Raw genomic sequence first — 12,617 nt, forward strand, 5'->3', positions numbered from 1 at the left:
ACTTCAAAAGTACTTAATTGGCTGTACAACACTTTGAGATGTCTTGAGGTCGTGAAATGCACTGTATAAATTCAGGTTCTCTTTTATGATCAGTTAGTTACTAAGATCCAGGTATCTTCGCGAAAATCATCACTGTCTGGGGTTGGGGGGGGGCGGGTGGAGGGGACTAGGTATCTCCAATTATTTTTAGTACAGTGGGGTGCACATTCAGCTGTGGCTCAGTCCGTAGCACCCTCGCCTTTGAATCAGAGGGTTGTGGGTTCATGTCCCACTCCTGGAAACCAAGAACTGTGATTGTACTCAAACGAGTTGCAATCTGTGACTGTTGATAACTCGAAAGAGTTTCAGCTCTGGAAGGTGTATTGAAGGGGAAATCAGTTGACGATCCCCTGGCGTGGTCTCGATTTCCTTACACGTTCAGCACAGGTCTGGGAACAGGCTGCTCCCATTCCCTCCTCAGCCACCATGGTTTTAACTAACCCGTGATGCCGAGAGAACTAAAATGTAGAGAAAATAACTTTGTAAAAGAGAGCGGGAACGGGGCGGGGCGGAGAAACTCTGGTTACAAAAAAATCCACTTCTCAAATGTTATTTTATGTAGAAAGTTTAATGTTGCTGCGAGTGTTACACGATACAAAGGAACAAATCAGTAAAGTGCCGAGCCTGCTACAATGTGCAACAGATATTGACAGTTTGTACAAGGTGCTGAAGTGAGATTCACCTCACTGAGGGTAGGAGAATCAATCAGTTTGTAAACTGGTTGGAATTAAAGCAGAGGGGCATGGAAATGACTGTAAAAACCACAAATTCATTGTTTCACTTTAGTCAAAAATAAATGTTATAGATTGACCTGATGAGACATTAAACTTGATATTTTTGCACGAGAACTGGAGTTCATATAAGAAGCGCAATGATCTGCCGCTTTATTCCCAAACTATTCCTGTGGCTGGGATCGGTTTCATCTTGTGTCTGGCTGGAGTTGGGCGCTTAAAGGACAGCGAGTGGCGGGCTCGGGTGTTTCATTTAAAGAAACGGCCAGAACCGCGTCCTGCTGGATTGGACCAGGCGCTGAGACCCGCGGGAATCGCTCCATAAACTCTATTCACCCCCGGCAACAGAGACAGACAGCGGGACTCTCCCGTGTGTGTGTGTGAGAGAGGGAAAGGGGAGAATGGGAAAACGCGGAAGGCCCAGGAAAGACGAGCAGTTTTCTGTCATTTATCCCCAGCCCTCCGATCAGCAGCAAGTCGCGCCTGTAACCCGCCTGGAGCTTGTAACAATGTCGCGCTTCCCTCTCAATAACATCCTGAACACACGAGAGTCTGTGCACCAGATCGACACTTTCCTGCAAAATGTCCAATTGCTGCTGGATGCGGCCAGACACATAGAAAGGACCGAGACAGAAAACGAGAGTAAGTGTGGGCCATTCCTGTCGGCTGAAATGTGCATGGAAAATACACGTGTTAGTTTTAAAAAACACACACACATTTTCTACTGCCTGTGCTTTTAGATGTGGCCGGGCTGCACAATACAGCAGAAAATGAAGTTAACCATTTAGCCATCGACTGAAACCCTAAGGTTTAACGGGATTAAATACGTGTTTTTTTTTGAAAAAACAACTCTACATCACAGGTGTGTGTTCCACAAAGCAACTAAAACATATTTAAAGAGGGAGCTCGGAAAATATTGCATTTGGGTTTCTGATTATAAAGACTTTCGAAGAAAAGTTTAGTTTTAATTGGAGGCAAGAGGCTGTAGATGGTTATATTATTACAGGTATTCTTTATATTTTACACTATGTATTGTGTAACAACGGAAGGTAGAATAAAGTACAGAGAAGCTATTATGCAAAGAAAGACGCATCTTAGGGCACCTGGTTACTACTTTTTAGTTTTGAACAGACAAAATGTGAACAATGTGATTTTTGTTTTTAGTCAGTGCCCTCGGTTAGTGTAATGATTATATTCACAGGAAAGATTTCGCTTTGGACATATAGATCGGTTTGAAAGCGGTGAATAAAAATAATGTATTGTACAGTAAAAGTTGCTTTTCTAACTGGGGTGAAAAAAAATCTGAGTCAGTCTCTTGTTAACGTTCTGTGTTCTTTCATCTTTGAAACGCACTGGAGGCGATGGGACAAACATCTGCTGTTAAACTCCTTGTCTCATCTTTCCCAGACAATTCCGTGTATAACCAACCACACAGAGACAAGGACAAGCTGCAAAGTGCAACACGAGGTGTTTCCATTCGAATTATTAGCATCCCTTTAATACTTATTTTTAAAGTTCGGCATCACTGTCTGGTAAAATCCCGTTCTGAGTATGTGATGACAGGTAATTTTTCTCGGTGCGACAGTCTGTAAAATACTTCGCCACGTGCTTTGAAAGCCACGGGCAAAGGATACATCGCCAACCAGACGTGTTGTGTTGTAACATGCACCAGATGTCTGGGACTCTCTCCCCACCCCCCGCCAACCCGGTAACAATGCACCCGTAAACAGTCGTTTTGATCTGCAATCGACACAGTTGATTTTTATTTATTTAGAGAAATTAATTAGATTTGTTTTTCCCCTCAGTAGGACGTTACGCTTTATTAAATGTCACGATGACAATGACACAAGCTAGAACAAACATTAACGCTTTTGTGCATCGCATGAAGACGATGCATGGGGAACCTCTTTGTAAAGAAATGCTACTGCCCTGGTTACCGATAAACATCAGATGAACTAAGTTATTAACACTCGGAGAACTTGTGCTTTCTCTTTCAATCGACTTTGATAGAACACACAATTCATTGATACATAGGTTGCTTTGTGCAATGGAGGGGAAAATGCATTACTATAGATTTAGTAGCAAAGAAAAATACCACGAAATCTGAAATAAAAATAGAAAATGCTGCAAATACTCAGCCGGCAAGTCATGCAGCATGGAAAGAGAAACAAAAGTTAACCTTTCAGGGCGATGACCTTTTGTTAGAAACGTTTAGAGTTCAGTCGTTTTAGTCAAGTATACCTATAATTGGACTCCACCCGAGTAACGAGTTGACTTTACTTTGTTTCGAAATGACTACAACCTAGTCTGCATGATTTTTCAACTGTTCAAAGTTAAAATGACAATTGTATTAATCAATTTACATTGCATCAACGACCCTAACATATTGTGTCTTGGTTAAAAGCAGGCCATTATAACTGATTTTGAAAGAATTCAGTTGAGGGAAACAGCATATTTTTCACATTTGAATTTGTTCTGGCAATTTTTGCTCCCCCCCCCCACCTCCATCAGGTACTGTACAGTCATCTCACCAGGTCTCCGTTTTAAGTATCTGGGAGCTTGCTTACTTGTGAAGCTGCACAGCTTTGTGATATTCTGTAGATTAATAGGCAGGCCAGAGGGCATTGGTTTTCAGGTCAGTTTTTGCTATTCAGCAGCTTGGATTAAACCCAGTACAGGCAGTTTTCAAGGTGGAATTCTGCTTACCCACAGAACTTCACTTCAGCTCTAAGGGGTTAATAAATCCAGGATCTGTAGCCACCTGATCCTGAATATCAATAATATGCAAGTCGGGTAGGGCACTGCTTATTTTATCTTTACAACCTCTTGATCCATCTGTTCTCTCCTACTCTCTTCAACTTGGTGATGTCCTACGCTGAGGCCCTTAGTTCTCATTCAGGGATGCATTTACACTTTGTTTAGTATTGGTGTGAGGTGATTTTTAAAAAAATGATAAACCTGCATAATGTAAATCTAGAGGGAAACATAGTGAACATTTTCTCTTGCAGGATTTAGGCTGCATTTATGTTATAGCTGCAAGGATAGTAAAACTGCATTACACTTGTGTTGCAAGTACATCTTAGGTTTCTCAATTATAAAAAAAAATTGTGCACTGGTGCCAGTGTAATGGGTTCATGCCTCCACTCTAATGTTAATGCAAATGAGAATCAGGAGAGATATTTAATGTGTAGAAAATGTGATATCACCCAAAGTATGAAGTGTCTCCCTACAGGGCAAAGGAAAAAAAGGAAGCAAATCAATCTAGGCTATGCTTAAAACACCTAGTGACTGCTCAAAGTCACAGACTGAGGCCTATAACAGGTACCCGACGAGGCAATAAAAATCTACTTTAAATGGGCAAAATAGTGTAATTAGTTGAACCACAAGTTGGACTGGTATTAATGAATCAGAATTCATTGTTTTTATTTCTTTAATTCTTCTTGAGAATTGAGAGTCATAGTAGGACAATGGTCATCCAATACAAAAGCAATAGCCACTTGTGGTTATTTGGGAATTCAGATGTGGTTAATTGCATTTTTGATGAGTGAAAGAGTAATAGACGCTGTCATTTGGCATGTGATCTTAATACTCATTCACACAATATATCCGCATGAACTTAAACTTTTTGTGCATTTTTTGGCAAAACGGTGAGCTGAAGAGCAGTTTGCAATTTAGAATACTTAATTTCCTTGGTTGCTGAATGGTGGTGAATGTTATGTAAATATACACAAGTATATTTACTTGTATTATGAAATAGTGTTTGGCATTTTCTATTAAATGCAACCATAATTACCATCTCTGGCGAGTCAGCAATTTCTATTGGACAACACAGTTCCAGGACACATTCCCATAGTTGCTGGCAGTTATTCATTACTCCATTCAATTGGCCATTCCTCATGAGTGAGGCTACAAAAGTGAATGTTGGCCATCTATTTAACTGAGAGACGTATTGTAGTACAGCCTACTCTCAGCCAATATCCACACCCATGCACAATTTTTTTTTACCAGAGGTCTCTAGGTCTGTTTTTTCCTCTCTCCTACACGAGGTGGGTGAGGCTAATTGCAGTATCCTGAATGTCTGCTAAATTGTAATGTTAAAATGTGACTACATGCAGAAACTGCTTAATTCCCATTTAAAATTATTTTCTCATCCTTCAAAAAGCCAAACTTAGTGTCCTTTCAACTGGAGATCTGGTGGTGCAGTGGGAGTATCCCTACCTCTGGACCGGAAGCTCTGAGTTCTTTTTGAGCCACGGAAGGTGTGTTCATAATGTGCCAAACAGGTTGATTATCAGCCTGTAAATATTTCCATTAAGTCCGATGGCAAGTGGAAGAGGTTCCTGATCAGCTATGCTGCAGAAGGCAATGGCAGACCACTGCAGTACTTTGCAAAGCATAATCATGGACCAATCCAATGCAAGTCCATGGTCACCAATGCTCTCTTAGGGCATGGTACCTGGAGGAGGACGAGTGTCCTTTCAAACTTCCAGCATTGCTGAGAGATTTGCATTTTGGTCTGATCTTGCAAAGAAATGGTCTAAATAGGAGTTTAGCTTGGCTAATTGGAGGCTTATTGCTGAGTTAATTTTCTACATTGCTAACTGCCTATAAACTCCAAGCTCCTAGACTTGGACAAAACCTATTCTACTGAGGTCAGAAAAATAAGTAGGATATGTCTATCTTTTAAATCCCATTTGTATTTTTTTCTCCTTAATGTTGTTTTGGAGCTGCAACATTTATGACACTTAAAAACGACATGATATATATATTTTTATATAAACTGATTTTGATTTACACAATTGTGACTATGTACTGTAACAACAACCATTAAGATAGAATTGCAACAAAATTAAGGTGCTATCCAAATGTTTATTAAACGAATCTTCTAGGTGGAGACTGAAAAGTTACATACATGAGGGCCGAAGAACAACTTTAAAGGGGTCCTGAAAATCACTGTCAACTCCAGTTAACAAAACTGCCCAGGCCATAGTCGGAACAATAAGGAGAAATATGATAAAGTTTAAACTTTCTGTTAAAATACATTTTCAGCAGGACTGGCTACTACAATCACTTGAAACAAAATAATGCTTAAGGACTGAAAACATTTTTTGTTCTGCACGCACGTCAAAAATCCGTTCTGCTGTGTTTTTTGTTTGGATGTGGGTAGTCATGGGTCACTTGATTTAGTTTTTACATGAAACAGTGATGCCTGAGAAGTTGTTCTGCGTTAGGCTTGTTGACAAGACACTTCTAAAAGTAGAATCAATATTTACATAGTGTTTAAAAGTAAAATTTCTGCTTTTAAAATATTCACAACCTCATCATCGATTATAGGTTCTTTCTGAACAACTAAACAGTCATCAACATATCTAGAGATCACTGACTGAAGACTTTAGTAGATATACATCACATCTTTCGTACATCGCATATTATGCACGCAAACAACAAAGCAGATAAATGAGTTACATGACCAGTTAATCAGTTTTTGTTCTGTTTGAAGTTGGAACCTTGGCCAGCATCCAGAAAATACCACAGGATCTTTTAACATCTACCTGAATCGCTGAAACAGGCAGAAGGGATTCAGTTTCTTATCTCATCGGAAGGAAAGTAGAAACTTTCTCTAGAGGAAAAAAAAAGTGCTACAATTCAGCCAAACTGCCAAATATACATCAGCACCAATACTGCTATTTCCAGCATTTTCTATTTTTGTTTTACGGAAACGTAAGTCAACTTGGTGGAGTGCTCCCAGTTTTCAGCAAGCAACGTTCCCAGTGATAATAAAGACAGCTCAGTTTAAAAGAACAGTGTACCTTTTTTACGACGAGACAGGCATGACAGCAAAATCAATCATTGGACTGTCACTCCGAATGATGCCTTTTGACAGATCTAAAACTGTCCAACTTTCTGCAACAAAGTCTTCAATATTAATGCATTCATGACCTGCAGTAACACATGGTACCGGAGGCAGGGATTTGCCTTGGAGATAAGTGAATGAGAACCACCTGTGCTTCCCCATTGCAGGATCGCGGAGCATTTGGAGTTTTAAAAATGTTACCTTTCCCGCTACACGCACGCAAGAGCGTGCACGGCACGTGTGCGCTCCCGCGAGCACCCGGATACGTTCCCGACATGTGCTTTTCACATGAAACACGGCGACTGTGTCTGTGTGTGTTGGGAGAGGGGGGGGGAGAAATCCGCAGCTAGGCCGCCGATTGGTCAGACGAGGGCCGTGATCCCCGCCCCCCCTCCTCCACTCGCGGAGCTCCACCAACGAGAAGCGATAGCGTTTCTGTGACGTCACGTGTTGCCGGGTCGCTCGCTTCGGCCCTGGCCGGCTTGGAAAGGGTTAGGGTTTGGGGACGGATGGGGTTAGCGGGCGCCCGTGGCATTGCGGGAATTGTAGTCCACCCGCCTCACTCGAGTTCGGTGAAGGTGGGAGGGAAGAACTCCATCTCCCGTGGTGCCGCGAGCGGAGAGCGACGGAACGGGCAAAGTGGGGGGGGCGGGGCAGACGCAGGCGCAGGCGCAGTGAAGCAGCTCTGTCGGAGCCGTCCTCCTCGATATATCCCGAGGTAAACAAACTTGGACTGAGAGAGAGTGGGAGGCGGGTCGGGTGTTTGCAGATCGCTCGCTTTCCCCCCTCTTTTTACCCTAATTTTTTATTTTATTTTTAAAATTAAAAAAATAATAAATTCCACCCCTTTATACTTTTTAATTTTTTAAATATACCTTATGTATATATAATAATTATATATACACGACCAAATATAAACAAAATAATGAACTCAGTACAATTAATCAACATCCAGAGACTGTTAGAAGCAGCCGAGTATTTAGAGAGGAGAGATCGAGGTAAAGCGGGATGGCGAATAAACAAATCCGATAAATGATTATTTATTTATAAAAATTCAAATCACCCAAGAGTTCCAACTGCCATTAACCGCAGTGGAAGGAGAAGAAGCAGCAAACAAAACCCCAGCGGCGCTCACAAATACATCTCCCCTCACACCCCCCCACCTCCCAATTCTCTCTCTCTCTTAATATTTATTTATTATATAGAAATAAACGACCGTCAACGATGACACGTTCAAAACAAAAATACCAGACGTGAACTTTTGTGTTTTTTTCCTTTCAGAAGCTGAGCACGGATATGCATCGACTTTACCCTGCAATGTCGAGGGGACGAGGAAGAAAATGAAAACCAAAAAGAATTCGAGCAATAGGTAAAATAAAAAAAAAAACCCCTCTCAATCTATGAATGCGTTTTTAAAACAAGGGGGGGGAAAAAAAGCGGCATTGACTTAAGGAGCGCTGTTTATGTAGTTGCCTCTGGGACTGTACCCGCCATTTTATATGTATTTTTTAATTTGTTCCCCCCCCCCTTCCTGAATCTACTGCAGTTTGTGACTGGAAAGTACATCAACTTTTTTTTAAAAATGTAGGTTAAGGTATTCCTCGGCAAACATTTTGGTGTCTGTGGGGTGAGCGGTGCCAAGTGTTGGAGGGAAAAAGAAAATGAAAAGCTTAATTTTTTTTTTATGAGAGGGAGAGAGGAGTTCGAGCGCCATCTGTAATCAGCTGATTGTCAGATTTACAGTTTAAAAACACACACACACACACACACACACGGGGATGGGAAATTAAAAGGGGGCACGCAAATACCAATATATTTTTCTTCTGATTTTTTTTTTCTGCCAGTATGTTCATCAGTTTCCACCCCCCCCACCCCTTCCCCCTCATGAACCTGTAAATTTACAGTCCAAAAAAATGAAAACCTAATGTACATTTTCAATTTTTAAAGAAAACACACTCGAGAGCCCTAATTATTTCAGTTGTATTTTCTTGTACATCAGAAAATGGAATGACTGTTGAGGGAATCATTCAAGACATCCAGGCCTTTCATTCAATTTTTTTTAATATGTTTTAACTCATCGTGTGGTCTCAAAGAGGAAAATAGACATTTTATTGTTGAGGAAATGGACATTTGTGAGTAAAGCTTAATGAACTTTCATTATGATACACAAAATTGTTTTGCTCCCACAAACTAATAATTCTTGTTTAATTTAAGTAAACACGATTTAAAGTATGGCTTTTAAGTAAACATTCAAACTTCTCACCTATTCAATTTATTTGTTTTTTTTTTGGAATCAGATGTTTCTTTCTTGATGGTACAACATTTTTTTAAAAGCAAGTTTATGACCAGATAACCATTACTCTGTGGGATGTAGATTATAGAAATGTTTTGACTACATGCGCAAGATGAAAGGTAATATTGCAACTGAAAATAATCTGGGTCTTTTTAATGAGAGCTTTTGGTTTTCAAATTGCCATATGATGAAAACTTGATGCTTGATAGTGCATGTCAAGACATGTATGGCTAAAATAGGTTATGGTGTGCCTATCCGCTGAACTCCCTCTCCCCCAGACCACTTCCTGTAGAGCAGGAGGGGGTAATTTTTCTTTGTATAAAACTGATACCAAAACTTACCGAAACCAAAATAAACGGAATGCATAAGGAATTTCACGAGTCTAGAGGAATCAAATTGCACACCTTTTGGGGAAATTACTAATTTCTGCTATGGTGCAATTCAGTAGGGTCTGGCAGACCCTTCCAACGACCCCCCACCCCCCTAAATGCCTCACTTAAATTGGATTATTTCATCTGTTAACTGAGACAATAAATGCTGTTAGCCTACTCAGTGACTGGTATCATAGTTCAGATCAATCCTGCACCCCCCCCAGACGTCCACACCCAAACTTTTCTTTGAAAACCTGATAAACAGTCAAAAGTAGGAGCCATGGCTGAATTTATTCCCCTCCCTCATCCAATTCAATTGTAGCACACCTATCAGCAACACTGCTACAGTCTGTTGTCGACAACAGAAACTGGACCTGGGATCATCTTATCCGCTTCATGCCATGCTATGCACCTAATCATAAAGTTGTACGTGAAGTCTCGGATGATTATTTTTAGGTGCCAGCTAGCAAACATTAAAGTTCATTGCTAACCATTAAGATGGCAAAACTGATGCCTGATTATCGAAGGATATTAGTTCAGAATTGAGTTTTGTTGTTTTATTTGTTGTGATATTTTAGTTGTTTCACTGAATGCTTAGAAACTTTCAGATAGGCATGTGCTCCACGCTCTATGACATGCCCTTTAAAGTCATTGTCTTTGGTCCCAGTCATAAAATTCATTCCCTAATCACTGTCACAGTACCTCTCCCTGTCTGAGACTGAACCAGACTGTTCACAATTTTGCTGTCTTATTTGACCCCGAATTGAGCTTCTGATCCCTTATTACCAGCTCTGTAACATTGTCTGTCTCTGCCTCAGCTCAGCTGCTGCTGAAACCTTCACCCACACCATCGTTACTTTTAGACTCTACTTTCCATTTCTCTCCTGCCTGGCCTCCCACTCCCAACTTTCATCCTCTGTAAATTTAAGCTCATCAAAAACTCTACTGCCCATTTCCTCAAGTCACACTCACCTATCATTCATGCGCTGACTGATCTATACTGGCTGCTTGTACTGCAAACACCTCCAATTTAAAATTTTCAACCTCATGTTCAAATCCCTTCACAGTTTCACCCTTTCCTACTCCTAATTCTTCCAATTTTGGCCTCAAGCACACCCCACACCCCTTCAAACCATTTGCCGCTGTACCTTTTGTGACTAGGCCCTAAATTCTGGAATTGCCTTCTTAAAACTCTTTGCTTCTCCACCTCTCTCTCCTCTAAAATTCTCATTAAACCTCTAAAATAGGTGTTTAGTTGCTCCTCTTCATATCTGTCTTTGGCTCATTGTTGATTATTGTGTCTGCTGTGAAGCACCCTGGGACATTTTCTTGCATTAAAGGTGCTGTATAAATGCAAGTTGTTTTTCTTGATGTCAACAAATTACTACATTTTAAAGTGAATTGCAGATGCTATATTGCGGAACTAAATTAAAGAATAAGGATAAGATTTATTGTCTAATTTACTATACATAAATCTTCTGCAGAGTAGGTGTGGATTACGTAGCTGATATTATGTTTGTTACCAACAAGGAAGTATTGATGCATAAATTCAACAGCACTGCACCCCCTTTATGTCCATAAGCCAATTTAGCAGAGCAGAAACCTGTGCCGAGCTTCACCTTGGGGCCCGTGCTAAATTGGTTGAGGCTTGTTTTTGGTTGGCCTGGCTCAATATTGAAATGAGGCCTTGTTAGTTGAAGCTCTAACTGGTAATTTCTGTGTCTTGAGCGACCTTAAAGGGACCGCAGGAAATATTTTTTGTGAAGTTGGAGCGCTCCTCGCGGCTCCACAAACCAACTCCTGGCTACTGCTAGTCAATCGCCTTCCTCCTTTGAATTTTCCTGAGGGTCTCAGCACTTCAAGCTGCATTTGGGCAACTAATTGACGGTTGTAGCTGTCCTGAATTACAATAATGAGACCAAGGGCGCAGTTAGGACTGTCCTCTGTACTCTAAAGTACCGCTGGCACTTGTGACCAGATTAGCACCTGGTTTTGGGTGCTAATGAATTTACATTGATTTATTTGTTCATTTAATCGTCAGTCACTTGAAGAATTTAAATGGGCTCCTCCTGGTAACTCAGTAGGTAAATTCACTATTTAGGGTCATACTGAGCAGTCCAGAGCAGGAAGATTCCATGGGATGATGACCCTTTGGAATGAGAAATTTCTCACAAAATTTACACGTTTTGCCTATATTGAAATACAATAGTAAATATCCACTTTGGTGTAATCTTTTTAATTGGTGATGAATATTTTTGTGATGTTCAACTTGTCAGCCCTCAAATATTAACCAGTTTGAATTATTGCTGAAATGATAGGTTCATGGACTAATCCTTATAAATGAATGTTTCATTGAAGCTTATGTGAAGAAATCTACACATTGCCTTGTGTCTAGCTCCTGCATTTCAATTGCAGATTATGATTGTAGTCTATTGTGAGGGTGTACAGTAGACATGATGGTTATGTTGTGAGGCTAGATCCTGAGGCCTGCTTGAATGGTCTGGAGACATGAATTCAAATCCAACCATTTAAATTCAGTTAGTTAAATGAATTTGGAATAAAACGCTAGTGGCAGTAATAGCGACCATGAAACTACTGGAATAGTCTTAAAAATCCACCTGGTTCACTTAATGTCTTTTAGGGGAAGAAATCTGCCATCCTTACCTGGTCTTGCCTATATGTGACTCCAGGTCCACAATAATGTGGTTGACTCTTATCTGCCACCCCGTGCCCCCCCCAAAGTGACCTAGCTAGCCACTCTTGTAGAAGCTAGAAGACTTCCTGTTTGTTTTTCTGTTGTTCTTGCAAGCTTTCCTTGACAATGTTAACATGCATGTTCAAATGCAAGGATGTTTTTGATCTACTGTTGATTTCTTATTGGCTACATTCCCCCTGTAGCAGGGATTGCTGTCTTTCTTCTATGATTCATAGCAGGCCTTTGGAATTCACAGGTTTTTTTTTGCTTTTTGTTTCTATGAATGTTTTGTGTTTTTATAAAAAGGAACAACATTACAAAAATCTATTCTAATAAAAATACAGATAAATATATGGAAATCAGCTTCAGAACACGAATATCCTAAATTCAATCATTGGTTTGTGATGAGTTGGGTGATCCCAGTTATGGCAGTCCACTTGGCTTTGATCCTTGGTTTAGTGACAGAACAAAAATCAGTTAATATTCTTGCCTAGGATTGCTGTCCAGTGGTTTCTGCTAGAAATTCTATATGTGTAGATGTTAGGTGAAGACAGGACCAAGCTCAGCAGCGACGTCTTCTATAATCCAATAGCCTGCTGATACTCTCAGGTATAAGAATGGCTATGGGGATAAG

At 40.5% G+C, this 12,617-nt stretch overlaps 1 protein-coding gene across 1 annotated transcript in view; it reads left to right on the plus strand.

The window, feature by feature from the left end:
* Positions 1-7,454: 7,454 nt before the first annotated feature.
* The window catches only part of mxi1 (max interactor 1, dimerization protein), a 62,387-nt gene continuing 57,224 nt past the window's right edge, over positions 7,455-12,617 (plus strand). The window contains exons 1-2 of the mRNA XM_078565168.1: positions 7,455-7,622; positions 7,906-7,993. Of these exons, the coding sequence (XP_078421294.1) occupies positions 7,550-7,622; positions 7,906-7,993 (161 nt within the window). The 5' untranslated portion in view covers positions 7,455-7,549. The remainder of the gene's footprint in view (positions 7,623-7,905; positions 7,994-12,617) is intronic.

Source organism: Cetorhinus maximus, chromosome 20, assembly GCF_964194155.1.
Source record: "Cetorhinus maximus chromosome 20, sCetMax3.hap1.1, whole genome shotgun sequence".
In the NCBI taxonomy this organism is placed as follows: domain Eukaryota; kingdom Metazoa; phylum Chordata; class Chondrichthyes; order Lamniformes; family Cetorhinidae; genus Cetorhinus; species Cetorhinus maximus.